Source organism: Mauremys mutica, chromosome 10 (assembly GCF_020497125.1).
Source record: "Mauremys mutica isolate MM-2020 ecotype Southern chromosome 10, ASM2049712v1, whole genome shotgun sequence".
Taxonomy (NCBI): Eukaryota; Metazoa; Chordata; order Testudines; family Geoemydidae; genus Mauremys; species Mauremys mutica.
In genome coordinates, this window is record NC_059081.1 from 34,850,405 (window position 1) to 34,867,738 (window position 17,334).

General features: G+C 38.2%; 1 protein-coding gene across 17 annotated transcripts in view; it reads right to left on the minus strand.

The window, feature by feature from the left end:
• The window catches only part of LOC123378558 (sodium channel protein type 2 subunit alpha-like), a 93,618-nt gene that overhangs the window by 54,323 nt on the left and 21,961 nt on the right, over positions 1-17,334 (minus strand). For 8 of the 17 annotated variants that reach the window (XM_045032523.1, XM_045032530.1, XM_045032526.1 and 5 more), the window contains exons 11-14: positions 11,866-12,213; positions 9,407-9,539; positions 6,245-6,483; positions 2,175-2,348 (exon numbers count right to left, since the gene is read on the minus strand). In XM_045032523.1, coding sequence (XP_044888458.1) covers positions 2,175-2,348; positions 6,245-6,483; positions 9,407-9,539; positions 11,866-12,213 — 894 coding nt within the window. Of the gene's footprint in view, positions 1-2,174; positions 2,349-6,244; positions 6,484-9,406; positions 9,554-11,814; positions 12,214-12,787; positions 12,793-17,334 lie in introns of all 17 variants that reach the window. The other 9 variants (XM_045032529.1, XM_045032527.1, XM_045032532.1 and 6 more) reach the window with 5 other exon arrangements.

A 17,334-nucleotide genomic window follows, 5' to 3' on the forward strand; every position in this document is an offset into this window, starting at 1 on the left:
GCAGTGTATTCTCAATGTGGCTACTCATGAAAAGAACCCAGAAGCTTAAACTATTGTGTAATGCATTATCTCATCTCTAATGGTGTCTGAGTTACTTTGAATTTACAGCACTGTTACTCCATGGACTACACTGACAACCTTTTCCCTTTTGATGCCCTTCAAGGGATTGGTAAACCCTAAATGGACTTGGATCCACTACAGTACACTAGGTAACATTTCCTGTCTGATCATAGGCTTAAATAATCCAAGCCAAGCACCTAAAAATGTTCTTAGTAGAAGCTTCCTACCTCTGGAATCTGTTCTCCCTAGAGGTATTTGAGAGTGGGTTTTTGGTGAACTTCCATGCTGGGGGTGATCTTGAAACAATCATTCTGAGAGGTGTGACCTATGCTGTTCATTTTACTAAGGTGTCAGTTTAGAAACCCAATTATGCTAATTTAAAGGTTCACATTTAAACTATTCACTGCTCTTGAAAGCATGTGGAAAGATAGAGAAAGGATCATAATATTAAAATCTGTACAGTCTGTTGTGAGGGGCAGCTCATTGTGGTACCAAGAGTTGGGAGTGGGGGTATGGCAGATAATCAGCATTTTCTCCTCTTCCTCAATCAAGCCCAAGGAGCCTAGCAGAGCCTTGCAAGGCATGTGAGCCCCACCAAGAGAAGTCAAATCAGTGAGAGCACACAATCCTATTTTTAATATCTGCACAAACTGCTGTGGGCAGCATCTCATTTTGGCAACTCACACAGGAGGATGGGTGGGGCCTTTTGTGAGGGAGTGTGGAGTTGTTTTCCACTTGAATTCCTGAACAGAGGGGAATATGCTACACTCCTTAGGGGTGCATAGTAGTTTGCACTTCCCCACATCAGATGCAGTGCTCAACCTGTAGCAGCTCCACGCTGTCCTGCGAGTTGGGTCTTAAAGGAACGATCTAGTCTTAATTAACAGTGGACAAATTTTAAAGCAATATTTTGATAGTGATAAAGTGATCTCCATTTAAAAAACAAAACAAAACATTTTCTGTCAGTAAACATAGTAGATATTTGAAGTTGCTAGATGCCACAGCAATGGATGCCATAGAAAAACCTAAGCTAATTAGTTATTTCCTCATCTTAGTATTGGGAAGTATTACAGTTTTTCAGAAACTACACGTGGTAACAACTGATAAAAGTTGACTTTTTAATAGTGCCTATTGTGGCTCCAGGAACTATATGTACATTGGCCTGTAAAAACATGACGTTTGGATGTAGGGTGATAAAAAAGCAAACATTTACAATGATACCATATAAATATTTCACTGAAACATACATTCTTAATTTAGGTGATGCCATGGTAAAGTCAATACTTTGATATGGTACTGTGTTACCCCAATGGAAATCATTGTAATTATTGCTACATTTTGTCCTCTCTTGCTCCATCTTTTTCCTATTGAAGCAAATGTATTACAAATGGTGAATGGAGGTGAGGAAATAGAGAAAAGGCAAAATGTTTGGAAGGCCGGGGTCAGGTCAGGACTTAACTGATGATTTTGTGTATTTTTTTATGGTTGTATTAGTAATCATGTGCTTGCACAACCTTAACTAGCTTTTAATAAATGTATTGGATTGGGGGAAGACAGATGGATAAGGTACATTAATAAACATATATGTATATATATTATATATACGTATATAAATATATAAGATATATGATACTGCCTTATAATTTACATGCCTATATCTTACATTCTGATCATCTCTCTAATAATATCTTTTATCACTCCATCATTTGCTCTATTGTTGATAAAAAGACTTGAAAAGTACCATGTTTTGCTCCCTTCCTTGATAAATTATATTGAATTATTGACAAAAATTGAAAGTATGTTAGTATATCTCATGCTTAATTTCATCAGCGTTATCCATCAGTGGATTAAAATGAGATTAAAATAAGGGGTTTGTAGATGTCACCTGAACCCTGTGTTAAAAAAACAGATTTATTACTATTGGACCTGATTTTAAAAATTAAGCATTCACAATCATTCTTCCACTAGTACTATTCCACATCACATTGTTCATGCAGTGACAATAGAAGTTTTCTGAATGTGCCATATAAACATACTGTGTCTGAATTATAAGTATATTTAGGGCTTGTAAATGAAAAAAAAACCTGTGAAATGTTATTTATTAATATATTTACCAATCTGAATGATCGGAGAACTGATAATCCTTCAACATTTGCAAGACCAAGTTCCATTAAACTAAGGCTGACAATAATACCATCAAAAATATTCCAGCCTTCTTGGAAATAATAATAAGGATCCATGGCAATTATCTTTAAAACCATTTCTGCTGTGAAGATCCCAGTAAATACCTAAATGCAAAATTTAATCAATTAGTCTATTTTACTGGAAGTTTGTTTATAAATGTATTTGAGCAAATTTCTACAATCCAGCTGTAGACTCATACACTTTAAGGCCAGAAGTCACGATCATCTAGTCTGACCTCCTGCACATTGCAGGCCACAGAACCTCACCCACCCACTCCTGTAATAGACCCATAACCTCTGTCTGAGTTACTGAAGTCCTCAAATCATTATTTAAAAATTCAAGATACAGAGAACCCACCATTTACACTAGTTTAAACCTGCAAGTGACACGTGCCCAGTGCTGCAGAAGAAGGCAAAACCGTCCCAGGATCTCTGTCAGTCTCACTGAGAGTAAAATTCCTTCCAGACCCCAAATATGGCACTCAGTTAGGCCCTGAGCATGTGGGCAGGGCCCACCAGCCAGTCACTCATAGGCTATAATTGTTATATGTAACATCTTATTATATATCTACATAGTTCCTTAATATTTTCACACACTAATATTCAGTAATTAAAATCGGTGACTGAAAGACTTTACCTTCTAGCATTTATTTAGTAACTTATGTTTTATGAATTGGTGCTTTCAGTCCAGTTCCTACAGGATACATCAAATAAAAATAACACAAGAATTGACAATAATTTGCATCCTTGCTGGCAGTCTCAGAAGAGAGAGAGTCTGAGCTAACTTCCCCCTAAAGGTGGTTCCTTCAGGTCAGAACTGAAGTATGGAGGTGGAATAGGACAGAGAAGCTTGCTCTGTCTGGGCTGTACCTGTTCTGTGGATAAAGAGAGAGTTCCATCCTTCAGTGCTGCCAATCTAGCACCTTCCGTGAGCTCCACATTCATATGGAAAAATGTGGTTCAAAATATTTGAAGGGACCAAGGCTTAAATGGCAAAACCCCCATTGATTTTAGTGGGACCAGGGATTTCACCCCTAGATCTCTTCTGCACTACATACTGATAAGCAGCATGTAAAGCCCTACTGATTCTGAAGCAAATTATGTAGTGCCAGATACATCTGAGTGTTCTGCAATACCACAGAACTGTGTCCAGGATTTTCCTAGTTATCTGCTGAAGCAGGAATTGTGCATTCTGCCACCACACTGTGATTGTTCAGTTCCTTCATCGCACTTGCTCTCAGCCCCACAATAGTTAATTCTATGGCAGCAGGACTGACTTTTTCAAACCGCTATGCAAATGTGATGCTGTGGGTGACTGGACCTAAATCTGGGAATTTCAGAATTGGGAGTACAGTACCTGAAACACCATTAAAACATTAATCACTGTCAAATGGTACATATCAATATTTTTTACAAGTATTACTTTTCAGGAATAACAAAACTATACAGTTAGACAAGATTTAAGGGAGATTACACCATAATCAGAGGAAAAGGGAGACAATGCTGCAGAACAGTTACAATTGGGGTCAAGGGATTTAGGTAGTAAATGAAAAACAAATTTTAAAAAGTCTTTCTTCCCGAACACATATACCCATCACCCACAAATAATTTTTCTTGAGCTTTTGCTGCACCATCAAAACCAATGGAAATAGAAAATCTTAGCTGAAATTAATCTACCTTTTCTGATAATTACTGGTTGTTCTTAATCTGAAATGACTAATACATTGTGTAGAAAGTGAATCATTCAGTTTCATAACTATTTCTTCCTTCTCATCACAATACTACAAGAGCACAATCTTCTGTTTGCCATATCATAATCAATCCCCTAACAATAGAATATGATATCAACAAATAATAAAACATTCTTTGGATGCAAACCACCAAATGAGGAACTGAGGATTTAATTGAAACCAGTAGAGAGGACATTCTCTGCATGCACATACCCTTAATTAAAGTTAATGAATTATTAGAATGAATAGTGCAAAGCCTACTACTTGTTAACATGCAGAGAAAGGAAATCAGGAATTCAAAATGGGGGAGGGGAGAGAAGGTGGAAAGCAGGACCTTGGATTGGCAAATGGCTGGAGTGAGAGGGGCCTAAATTAATCTTTTCAGAGACAGACTATAATGTCTTGGGGAAGAATAATCTGGAATGTGTAACGAATACAAGGAACATATGAGTGATTTCAGTTGTTGCATGAAGAAGGAAACCCTATTTTATAGAAAAGCATCTCAGATTGTCATTTTAATTTTCTATGTTTTTATATTTTATTAATGTACTGTTTTAAAGTGTCATTGCCAAAATGTAAAGGCTACAGAAAATGTATCTGTTCTATAGCTTCTTACAGAGATATATGTCAGACCTCCTAAATCAGTGTTCAAAATGAACAGAAGCTAGACTTCTCAACATCCAACAATGATAATCAGGGCACTTGGTTGATTTTGGTTCTCAGGCGTGCATATGATGAGTCTCTGTGTCTCATTCCATCCCTCTCCTATCCATACTTCCTGCAATCTTGTGCACTGGCAAGGGATTAAAAATGTATAAAAATCCTGTTCTCAGACAAAGAATTCTTGCAATTAAGCATGAAAATGGCAAGTGGAGTGAATGAGAGAGTATATATATCTATATATATATAGATATATACAGAGAGAGAGTGTGTGTGTACACACACACACACACACAACAAAGTTGGCAGGTCTTACTATCCAGAAAGGCAAGTGTGCATAGCCCCAAGCCTATGGGTGAGGTTTTAACAGTGTGTGTAGGTAAATATGTAAAATTGACACAACACTTCTGCACACACAACTGTCAAATGTACTTAGCTATTCTTTAAAGTGGGATTTGTTCAATACAGTATTAGTATCAATGCTATAATACCATACCACATTTCATCTGGATTATAAAAATGACAGCACTAGAAGTTGTAGGAATTTTTTTTTATGGAAAATGCCATTTTTGTCTAAATCAGAACATTTAGGAAAATGTGTTTACTTTTATGAACATTTGCACATAAGGGCAGCTGCTACTTAGTACTGATTGGAGTGACCCTTTGATGTAGAAAAGATAAAATGTTTCATCAGTAGTAAGTAGAAGCTGCCCTAAATGATTTTGAAAATAAAAAAAATAGAATATTTCCATGATTATGTCATGTTATGACATCAGCACATGTTATGAAATAATGTAAAAATAATATAAAAATTGGAGAAGAGAGAATAAAATAACATTCTAAATAAAATTTCAGAATTTCAAAATGAAGATTTTCTGAAACTGATTTTTTTTTCTTGGAAATTCCAGTTCACGAAAAATTTAAAAAATATTTGTTTTTTGTTCTGAAATTCCAAGTTTCAAATTCCAGCTTTAAATGGCACCCAGTTTTTCTAGTGATATTGTTGGTAAATTTACAAACACTTGAGCACTTTCTGATAAATATAACCTTCTAGTTTGGTGCGTATTTTTCCAGTTACCTAAAGTGGCACTGGCATGTTAGTAGCAAGAGGAATGCCATTCCAGTATTACTACTTTCATATAAAAGTAACTGAAGACAATTCAAAGAGCTATTCTGTTAGCGGAATATTTTATTAGATTTCTGACATTAAAAATATTTTCTATGCAAAGAGTGTCAGCACCAACGGGAGAGAATTAAATCATCATCTAGCAGCTAAAAAAGACAAAATCTAAGATAGGCTTCAAAGAATCTGTCAAGCAATTTACCTAAACTGCAGATTATGCTGTCAAACAATATTCAATGATTTCATTACAACTCAAGATTATGGGCCTGATCATGCTCCTGTAGAAATCAGGTGCAACGCTGGCCTCAGTGGAAGAGGCCATTCTGATCTGTGAGAGTCCAATGTACATTTTCTAACCTGCTTACAAAAGGCTGTCTAGAATGAAGTTAAAACAAGTTTTTCTCTATCTAATGAATGCTACCATTCATACACTTCCTTTTAGGAAAATTCATTTTTATCCACTACATGCTACATTAGAATACACTTACCAGGTTTCCCACAGTAAGCACACTGCTGAACTGTTCTGTCATTGGGTAGTGTTCCATGGCCATAAACAATGTGTTTAGAACAATGCAGATAGTAATAGCAAGATCAACAAATGGATCCATCACAACCAAATTGACTATATGTTTTACTTTTAACCATGGGCTCCAGCAGTCCCAGATCAAGAAAGTGTTTGCAAATCTGTACCAGCATGGTGGACATTTTTGTCTGGATTCTTCAAGTTCTGGAAAAAAAATGTTTAACATTAACTTATAAAACCAACAATTTTCCTAACAGAGCCACTAGCAGTTCTTAGTTTAAAATTAAAAAAATATCCCAGAGGTTTATGTGCAGCTAAAATATACTATATGAAAGAATTAGTCATATGCAATTTGTACACTAAACACACACATTTCCAAATGAGCGTTTATATCTTTTTAAGCATAATGATACTGCTGCTTTCACATTAGCTGTGTAGTACACAATTTTCTTGACGAAAAACTTGTTCATTATTACAATAAACAATACTGAACCACTACTTTCACATACTGCAATGTGAGGGATACTCTCATTCTTTACTCAAATCAGTAGCGGATTATGGTTTTGTGGGGCCCTGGACCAGAGCAAGTGGGTGCCTGTCCCCACCTCTTCTGCCTGCAGTCCCCTCCCCGGCAAGCCCCAATACCCCAACCCCAGTCCCTGGCAGGAGCATCAGGCAGGCAGAGTGGGGCAAGCCCCTGTGCCCCAATCCTGCTCCCCAGCAGGAGTGCCAGACGGAGCAAGTTGGGGCACAGGGGCACCCTTTTTCTGGGGCCCCTCAATTGGCCGGGGCCCCTGGGCATGGGGCCCGTTGGCCCAGTGGCTAATCCACCACTGTCTCAAATCACTGTCATTTAAAAAAAAAAACATGCAGTATGTGGGTTAAGACAAACACAACCCTTCCCCCACTCAGTTTTAATAGGATAAGTTGTCTTCTCATATACTTACAATAAATCTATCAATTAAGAAGCAGATCTATTATGAAAGCCTGTGTACTCTGTTGGGAATATTTGATTCCTATTTTTCCTTACATTTGACATCATCATAAAGCTCAGATTTCCAGAAGCCAAATTGCCTCTAAATAATATTTGATTGCAAGAATGAACATCCAGTGTGAGGAATCAGATCTTAATGGGATGTTTGGGAATGGGGCAGAAGGAAGATGGAGATATTCTAGTTTAAATGAAAAGAAGTTAGCCTAGTGAAAAGTACCCCACTCCCCCTTTTCACTCCTTCCCCCCAAAAATGTCATGGCACTGTTTAGTAGAAGTTGAGTCTACTAAGTTGAGTGTGTGCATTGCAAAGGTCATCAGTAGGTGGTGGGCAATTTCCAAAATTCTATATAAATATTAGTAGTGAAGATCTTCCTGCAGTAAGATAGAACAGGTTGGTTGGGTGGAATAACCAAATTTCTGAATGTTTAGCTAGTCAGAATGCTGATGGGGGAGGATTATTCTCACACTCTACTCTGGTTGCTGACTTTGGCTCTGAACTTTGGTTCCATCTCCTGGCTCCTGACCCTTGGCTCTGGCCTCTTACTGACCCTGGGCTGCAATTCCTGGCTACTGATACCTACTCTAACCATTAGCCCTAAACGACCACATCTCGGTCACTGACAATGATCCTGAACTGGGATAGAAAATGGGCTTTCAGAGAGGATGATTGAGAGGACAAGGAAGACAGGGTTTTCCTAGCCATATTCCAGAGGCTGAAAAACCACAGCCTTTGGGCTACAAAGGACCTACCAGGATGGCATAAGCTCAAATCTATCTGATGTTTCTGCCTGTCCTTGGTAGTAAAGGAAGAGGGAGAGAAAGGTAAACGGTGAGAATCTTCTTCGGCTGAAAGAAGAGGTAACAGAAGAGCTCCCATAGGTGAGAGCAGAACTTGCCCAGAATTTTGCATAATAGAAAGCAAACGGGCCCATCTACACATAGTGCTTCATTTAGAGACATTGGCAAATTTGTACTAACTTCTTGTATTAATCAGTCAAATTTGTATGGACTCAACTGACATCAAATCTAGTAGAAAGGAAGACTCTATTGTGATCTGAGATTTGTAAAAATGCATTGGAAGTATTTTTACAAGAGGATAGGTAATGTACACCTTCATCTCTGATTATAATTAAGCTTGGATTGATTTGAGTCCAATGAGAAAGTGACTTAGGGACTCATTTTAAAAAATGTGTTAAAATTTTGACTTTTCACAAATGAATTTGAAGAGTACTTTGTAAATTTTATTTATACATTTTCTTTAACTTTGAGGTAGAAGACACGTTGCAAAGGAAATTAAATAGGCTTTGTCTGACTTTTTAGAATTGCTGTTAAAAAATTTCCTACACATATTAATTAGTAACACTGTGCCAAAAGGTATCATGATAGATCTTTAGAGCAAGTCAAATGTTATGTTATTTGAATGAAGTTCCAGTATATTCAGTTTAAGAGAAGCAGTGGATGTATAGGGTTGGAGGGAGCCAATCTTATGGTTTTTTTTAATCAAAAGACATTGATTGTTGTTCACTTTCCATACTTGTCTGTCTGTCCTTGGACTTTAAAGTAAGGACTTTGGGTAAGGACCATGCATAGCACATCTCTGGGACTACCATAAACAAATTATTAATATGTAATGATAGTTTCTGTGAAGGTTTGCTTTAATCTCCTATTGACCTGATGTTTAAGAAAGAAATCTCGTTCTGCGGTATCAGCTATCTCTTTGGCCTCTACCACGTCATCATAAATGCTACTATCATGGAATAGTCTTTCTCCTTTTACAGTTAAAAAAAAAAGACATAATTAGTCATCTGCCCTTGGATGGCTGTTACCCTTCAGACCTGATCTCCCTTTCAGTGGCTGCACTAAGAGAAATTATCTTTCTTTCTCCTAACAGTGTTTATTTTGTTTCTCCTACTCTGTTCTAGACTGGAGCTAATATATCATAGAAGGTTTAGGGTAAATCAGGGTAAATGATTAAGAACATGTGCTGAAAATGTTCATTATATACTCCAATGCCATACAGACTTCACCTGTCCAATTATACAATTACAAGTGAAACTGAGTACATCTTGTCTTAAGTGCAGCAACTAACACAAATTCAGTGAAATGTGTATAAAAATGAAATTCGTCACATACCTTCCATTGTGTTTGTGAGTATGCTGGCTATACTCATTGCTCTTTGTCTTGCAGCAGAATCTTCCAACATTTCCATGGAAATTTGATAAGAACTCAATCTTCTTTTTCTTATTTCTGTTTCTGTAGTGGTGCCCTGCAAATGAAATGCTGGTGAATTAAACCATTTTCAGCAACTTATTAACAACACAATATACAAATCCTTTTCAAGGAAAGTCTGCTATGAACAGCTTCTTATCCAATATATTAGACTTTCCTTACATACTGCAAGTTTCTGTCTCCACTAGAATTATCTTGGCTGTTTCCTAGATGTCTGGTGGGAATTTCAAACTGCCCAATAAGCAGTGAGCTAATTGGAAGTGGGTATCACATAGTGTGATTAGCTAGAGGAGAAGGAGGATTTTAGGTTCTAGCAGCGATTCTGGTTCTCTCATTGAAGGGGTTGTTTGAGAAAGTACTTGCAAGATGACTCTCAATTTGGAGAGCAAATTGCCAAGCAGTGCTGGGAAGTTGGGGGCCAATGGTTAATTTAAATGAATGCTGGGAGTAAACTAAAATTTGCTGCCAGGTATCTTTTTGCTAAATGCTTATTAATCTCTTAAGAAATTAACCGCAGTTGTAGCCTATTACCCAAAGTTCCTCACAGAAGTGCATATTTGCCAGTCATAAGGTGGCAATGGCAAAGAAACTAGTATTTAAAAGGGTAATATTGGTGCATGAAATACAGTAGTAAGGAATTAATGATAATAGTGCTATTAAATGTTGCATTCCCATCCCGCTAAGAAATCTCACAATTTCTATAAAAGCATTTCTGATGATGGAAAAATCAAGCTATAATAATTGCTTTTTCATCCACCTTAATATCACTGTTTCAAAAGGGTTGCAATAAATATGGAAGTCACCACATATTTTCCTAGTCCATTCAAGTTTTTAAATGTTTAGGATATATAATATGATGGCCTTGGACTTTTGCCTTCTGTTTTATATGATCTCAAGTTACCTTTATAAAGCAATAAATATTAAACTCTGATTTCAACATTCTTGAGCATGTGTATATTTTTTACAATTTTTTCTTCTCCTCTTGCTTGAGACATGATACAGTGGTCTGAACATAGGAGTGGGAGTCAGGAATTCGTAAATCCCAATTCCTGCTGTATCTCACCAAATCACTGTATGGCTTGGGCAAGTCACATAGTGCAGTGTATCATATGGAGTGTAAATTCTAAAGCACAGCAGCATGTTACACACTAACTAGCCAGTGTAGACCTTCCTGGCGGTTACTAAAAGTTCCCTAGTGTGTGTTAATGTAGTACTGGTTGAAATAGGATGACATTAACGTGCAGTAGGGAACTTTTAACATGCATCAGCAGAGTCCACATGGGCCAGTTAGTGCACAACACGCTGGTGCACATGAGTATTTACCTCCTGTTCCCAATTGGTGCGGACTAATGTACTGTGTAGACAACCCCTTACTGTCTCTGCCTTAGTTCTACCACCTGTAAAATGGGGATAACTACTCTTGCTTACTTCACAAGGGGCTTGCAGTGATTAATTGGTTAATGTTAGTTTAGCATGAAGATAAAAAGCTCTGTACAAATGATGACAATTATCATTCCTGAAAAGGAGACTTGACATAAACAGGCTGAATCTCTTTTAGATGAAAAGATCTATCAAATATGCACAAGCACACATGTACCATCTGACAGTTTCCTAAGTTAATTTTTTGAATTTCTGGTCCAAAGACCTATGTCAAGATAGGAAATAAACATAGAAACAAAACAAGAAATATATGGTAGTAGTGAAATTTAAATACTGCACTGTAATGACGATGTTTGTGATTAAATTCAGTACTATTAAAAGCTAGCCAGTGTCATTGACAATACATTTTGTATAATATTGTATATATCATCGATTTTTGTAAATATTTAAACATCTCATTTGGGATTCCAGAATTTTACAACATCAGTTGAAATTAATGCAATTGGATGGGTGTATAATAAACACATTTTCTCATTAATATTATGTACCTGGTCTTCCTCCCATTGAAGTTCTTGGCATTTCGCCATTGACTTTAATGGGAATAGGCTATCACCCCTTATCTTGTTAGTTCTATGTATTTGCAAGTACTGTACTTTTACTTAGTTGTGGACTGAAGGAAGTTTATCTTTTTCAATCTGTTTTGTTGGGGCAAAACTTAGATTCAGATGAAAACATTCAATTAAGATATTTTTCTCTCCCTATCCTATATGCAGATCTCCCATTGAAGACAGTGCATGTAGGATCAGCAGAATATTTCAGTTCAGTTCTTCCATATGTATCTGAAATTCCCCTGCCCCTTTACTGTGTTGAAAGAATTACAAGATATAGATGAATTTCCAGCTGTAGAAACACCTGCCTGAACTATTTCAAACCTGATTATATGACAGTGAAGTTACTATGATCAGTGGTTTGTCTATGATCACCTCTGGGAGAAGTTGTCCAGTAGGCGAATTGAGTGCTGAAGGACCTCCAACCAAAGAAACCACCCCATTGCAATCTACAGTGCTGTGCATCTTCCCATTTGGTGGAAGCGCTGGTACCATCCTGGATGACGTACTGGCTTCACTAATGTTACTGTTGCGTCTTTCACCATGTCTGTTTGGACCAAAGAAAGACTCTCTTCTGCTCTCGTTGTCTTCAAGAGTGCTGTGCTCATCATCAGCGAAGTCATTTTCTGATCCTATATCTTTTGCTCGACCTCTGAAGCTGAAAATGCTCGTTCTGCTGTTGCGCCTTGGGGAAAACAGGGAGCCACGAATACTCAGCAAAGACTGTAGGAAACCCCGCCCCCCACAAAGAACAGGATTAGTAAATGAAACACTTTAAAATACAATATCTTGTTTTCTCATGGTAAGTAGTTACCATGCTCTAGAGAGAGGCTATGTATTTGTTTTTAAGCACCAACAATGTGCTCACAGGGCCACGTTGTCTACTGGTGGGGGTGGGGGATTGTTTTTGAAGTGTTATGGAGGGTGTAGTCAGAAAGAGGGAGGAGAATGAATTCCAGCCACTGGCATCAGAGTGTTTAGTTGTGCGGGGAGGGAAACAGGAAAGTTTAGCAGTTAGGAGCATTGGCAAGAAGAAAAGGGACTGAGGTGGTGTCCACCATTTTCTGGGTTCTGGGGAGAGGCATGCTTCCTACCTACACCCTGACTGTTTATGTGCTCTACTTTTTTCTGTCTCCCACAAGATTTTAGGGATGAGGGGTCCTTGTACATTTTTCTTTCCATTCCTTGTGGGAAACAGGGACTCTAAATCACAAGGATCATTACTCACCGCATCTCATGCTACTTTCCTGAGGGATGAGTGTTCTAATGATCAGTGCTAAAGTCACTCTGGATAAACCTAGGCTGTACACCAGTCTCTAGTCTTCACTAGCAGGTCCCATGTTGTGGGGGCCATGTAAGCAGCACTCTCAAACTACCACCCAGTGAAAAGTTTGGAGAAGACATGCTGGAAACTGTATTGGCACATGCCCAAGCTCACTGTGCACAGCCCTCGTAGAAGTTCCCAGAAGGCTATCACTTATGCATTACAGTTCTAAAAGTGGGTTTTGCATATAGTTGAAATTACTTTTAATAAAATTCTAGGGCCAAGAGTTCTAATTCTGCCCTTAAATGGGAATGTGGGACTTGGAAGGAGCTTGCATGAGTGTCCCAGGCAGGATTTGACTCAAAGCAATTACACAGAGATCAGCAGGGACCAGTTACCTGAAGATGACCTTTTACCACTGAGAAAAAGAAAATCAATCTTTGTTGGTAATTCTTCTGTTTATTTACAATACAAGAAACTGCTTCATAGAACCTTTGTCTTCCTTTCTGCATATTTCATTAGCAGCATTCATGAATAAATAAAACTACTAACAGTCCTAGAGAAAACAAACCCTGCGTTAAGCTTTCTTCAAGCTTCCCTTTTTACCAGTCTTCATGTCTTGGTATATTAAGTCTCAATTCAGCCACTATTTTTTCAGGAAAAAATGAGTATTTACATGCATAAAATAATAGCATTTACATTCAGATTTTATTGTGAGTGCAAGAAAGAATATGAAAAGCAGAGGCTACTTTTTAAAAATATTTATCCCTATATCTGTACTAAGAACCTGAGCACAAAATACTGTTGGAAATATAAATATCTTATATGTGGGTCTGGTAGCACTGCCTTTTATTAAGGCTACCCAACACTTCCAGTTATAAGACCCAGACTTGTAACTTTGCCAGACTTTAACCATTTGGGCTGAAAATTTCCATGCCAGCTATCTGCCTCAGTCTAAATGTTTTTGGAAAATTCCGCTTAAAGTTGCAGAGCCATTTCTAAAAATGAGGCTAAGGAAATATGTTGTTTTGCCCATGTTAAAAAATTCTGAAAAGCTATAGTGTCACCCCCCAGCCCCTTGCCTCCGCTTTGGGGCATAGACTTAAACTTTGGCATGGGGGTGGTCTTCATTCCAAGGATGTTTCTTTTGCTATCCCCATGAAAATCTGCCCAAATTTGGTAACATTATAAGCCCTTGAAAAATCACATCACACATCTCAGTAGAGATTTTTAGGTTTTAGCCGCTAAATTCCCTGAAGATTCTGTCTACCTGGAGTATGTTTCAGCCTGGAGCTGAGCAGGACTTTCCCTGCAATGAAAGCTCTGGAAGCTGTGGGCTATGCTGGGTTCACTTGAACTGGCACTTGAATTGAGAGCAGGGAAGCTCTGTGCTGTGCTCTCAATGCTTTCCCTGCTGTGTTCAGGAGGAGGAAGCTGACAGATTCAAATGTGATGGAGACAAGAGCCAGACCTGCAGAGAACTTGGGAAAAATTGATTGGGACAAGGAGCCTGGGGTGGAAACTAGGAACAGAGGTTGATGGAGGTGGGATCTGGAAGGTGAGAAGAGGGTAAATGCAAATGGAAGTTGGAGTGGGCAGGAGACTGGGATTGGCTGGGTAAAATGATTGGGATTCAGTGCTGGGGAGGGAATGTTGAAGGCGGGGGAACTGGGAGCCCAGGGGTTGGGGAGATTACTGAGATTGTCTGAGGAGCCAGGTGGGGAGACTGCAACTATCTGGGCAAGGAGACTGGAACTGGGATAGGTAGTCTATAAGGATGAGACTAGGACTGATCTGAGAAGCCCCTGCTGAAGGACCCATGGGGTTTCAATATGGTGACAAATGATGGAATTTCTGTTTTTTCTGTTTGCTTTTTTAAAAAAACAAGTAAATGACACACAAACTACATTAGAAGAACAATATTAAGGTTGTAAAGTCAAGCACTCAAAAGGTAGGAAATGCCAGAATTAAAGTTGTCTGTATGACCTTCATTCAGCCCCCTTGAGTGTGTGCATTAAGATACAATTGTTACTTACACAATCATATTCTATTTTTTCACAGGACTTTATCATCATTCAGTGAACAGAATGGATGGTGCTCACTTAAGTGAGCAGCTATTTTGTTTTTTCCTTGTTCAGAGTGTGGCTCCATGCGTATTTACTGCACGCTGTTCAAACCCTACCGTGAAGACAGAATTATTAATTTCCTCGTGGATTATTAATTTCCCTTTTCTGCAGCATTCATCACTGTAATATATCCAAGTACTACACAAATGGTTATGAATTTATTTCACAAAACTCCTGTGAGATGAGGGATTGAAATTATTCCCATTTTACAGATGGGGAATTGAAACACAGAGACTGAGGTCAAAATTGTCCACAAATTTTGGTGTCCAATTTGAGACTTCTAGGACCTGATTTTCAGAGTACTTATTATATATAGTGCTTTATATGTTCAACACATATCTCCCATTCACTTCATTTGCAGCTGTGAGTGCTCAGTACTTCTTCAAATGAGACCTGAAGGTCTCCAGTCAGAGACCCAGAAAATTAGGAATGCACAGTTAGTGACAACCCATGAAAAGTTTGCTTTAAGTAACATAATGTATCCTTTATCACATAGCAACTCTGTGGCAAAGGCAGGGATAGAATCCAATTCCTCAGGGCAGCATTCAGCTGCCTACAGCAGGAGATCCTGCCTCATTCACTATACACCTGTCACCTCCTGCAACATATGAAGCACATATCCTACAGACAACAGTCTCCTTCACTACATAACCCTGAATCATGCCCAAAGAAGATCCATCCTGTGCATTGAATGAAGCAGGGGTCCTGTGGAAAAAACAGTATGTGGTCATGTAATTGTATCATAATGCATACACACAAAGAAGTTGGTGTATTTCTGGCATTTACTAACTTTTGAGAGCTTGACATTGCAAATGCTCTTATAACATTGTTTTTGTGTGTAATTGTATATATAACTTCTTTCCTGCATTGCATCCACTAAAAATGGTTTTCATTTCCCTATGTTTTTAAGGTATGCCAAACTTTTATGACCATTATGTGTGTGTGTCCCTTCTTAGGAAGTTATAGCAATCAGATAGAGGTGCCCTCTTTGACTAATTTTGATCTTTCTTGGCAATTAATTATATTTAATTTTGTATTTTTCATAACTTAATTACACGTCATTTACACCTTAGTACTCTGTATAGTTACATATCCACCAAAATGAATTGTTACAGTTATTTACTTGGTGGCACTGTAATTTGTTTGATAAATAGTATAACAAAGACTGCAGTACATTCATCTTTAATTTAAGTTATACTACTCAAAACCTGAGATAATCAATTTTTGTAATAATTTCTAAGGCCTAACTGCAATCCTTCCATATGCTGGACTCCCATTGAGCCCTAAGGGAACTCTCCAGAGGGAAAAGTGCACAGTCAGTTTGAAAGAGCTGTGTGCTTCTCAGACACACATGCTCAAAAGACACATTCAGAAGAAATAGACCCCTCACTCCAAATCTGTAGCAGTTGCTGTGCATGCAGGGCGACACATGGGATACAGGAGCTAATCCAGCTCCCATTGAAATGAATGGAGACCTCCCCAGGGGAGCTGGAGCAGATCCATGGTGAATAGGGTGTGAGAGGAGATCTGTGGATGAAGACTGCTGCTCCCCACTCATATGCACACACATGGAGTCTTGAGCCAGTGGATCAGAGCAGCACACAGACCTATTCGCCATGTTTTCTCTGATCTTTCAGCCTGTTCATCATGTTAACCATCGCTACTCACACTATAATATACAATCACTAGGGAGTTCTCTGTGTGGCACGAGACGCAGAGTCTTTCCAACACAGACTCTTCACATGTCCTTTCATTGCACAACAGACAGATGGCATGTCCATTGCATTTTGGCCATTCCTTGGATATGTAGAGGGGCAAGATTTGCCTCAAAGTATTGATACTGCTTCACAAAAAGGAACCAGGTTAGCTAGTTAAATTGGTGATTTGATACTCTTTAGATCACTAGCTCCCTTAATAAGTTCAGTGGTGAAAAGTTTTACTTTAGGTGGTTGTTCTTCTAACTATTTTATCCCTGCTTGTGTAGGTCGTGGCCAGTTACGAAAAGCCATTTCTCTTTTTTACTGTACCTTTCCCTTATTTAATCTGAAACCTAAAACGTACAATGTTTGTTTCTATATGATGGGTTTTATTTTTTCATTTTACATGATGAATTATCATTTAGTCCAGTGTTATGGAAAGTATTTAAAGAGCTTTGAGATTCTTAAGCTTGCTAAGGTTCTATAGTGGTTTCTTAGCTCTTGCTGATGCAGGACTTGGTGGTAAAAGGCAAGAAGGCTTTCAGAGAGGTTAAGAAAATATGATGGACTAGTCCATGCCAATGATACTTTACTGTTAGATAATAAATCCACATCGAGTATTTCCCATACGATCTCTGTCCTGTAAGCATACAAGAATGTTGCAGGGTATGGGGTTAACTATGGTAGGGCTTGTGATTTAGTATATAGAGCTCAGGCTAGGATTCAGAAGTTTATGGTTCTACTGGCTCTGTCACTG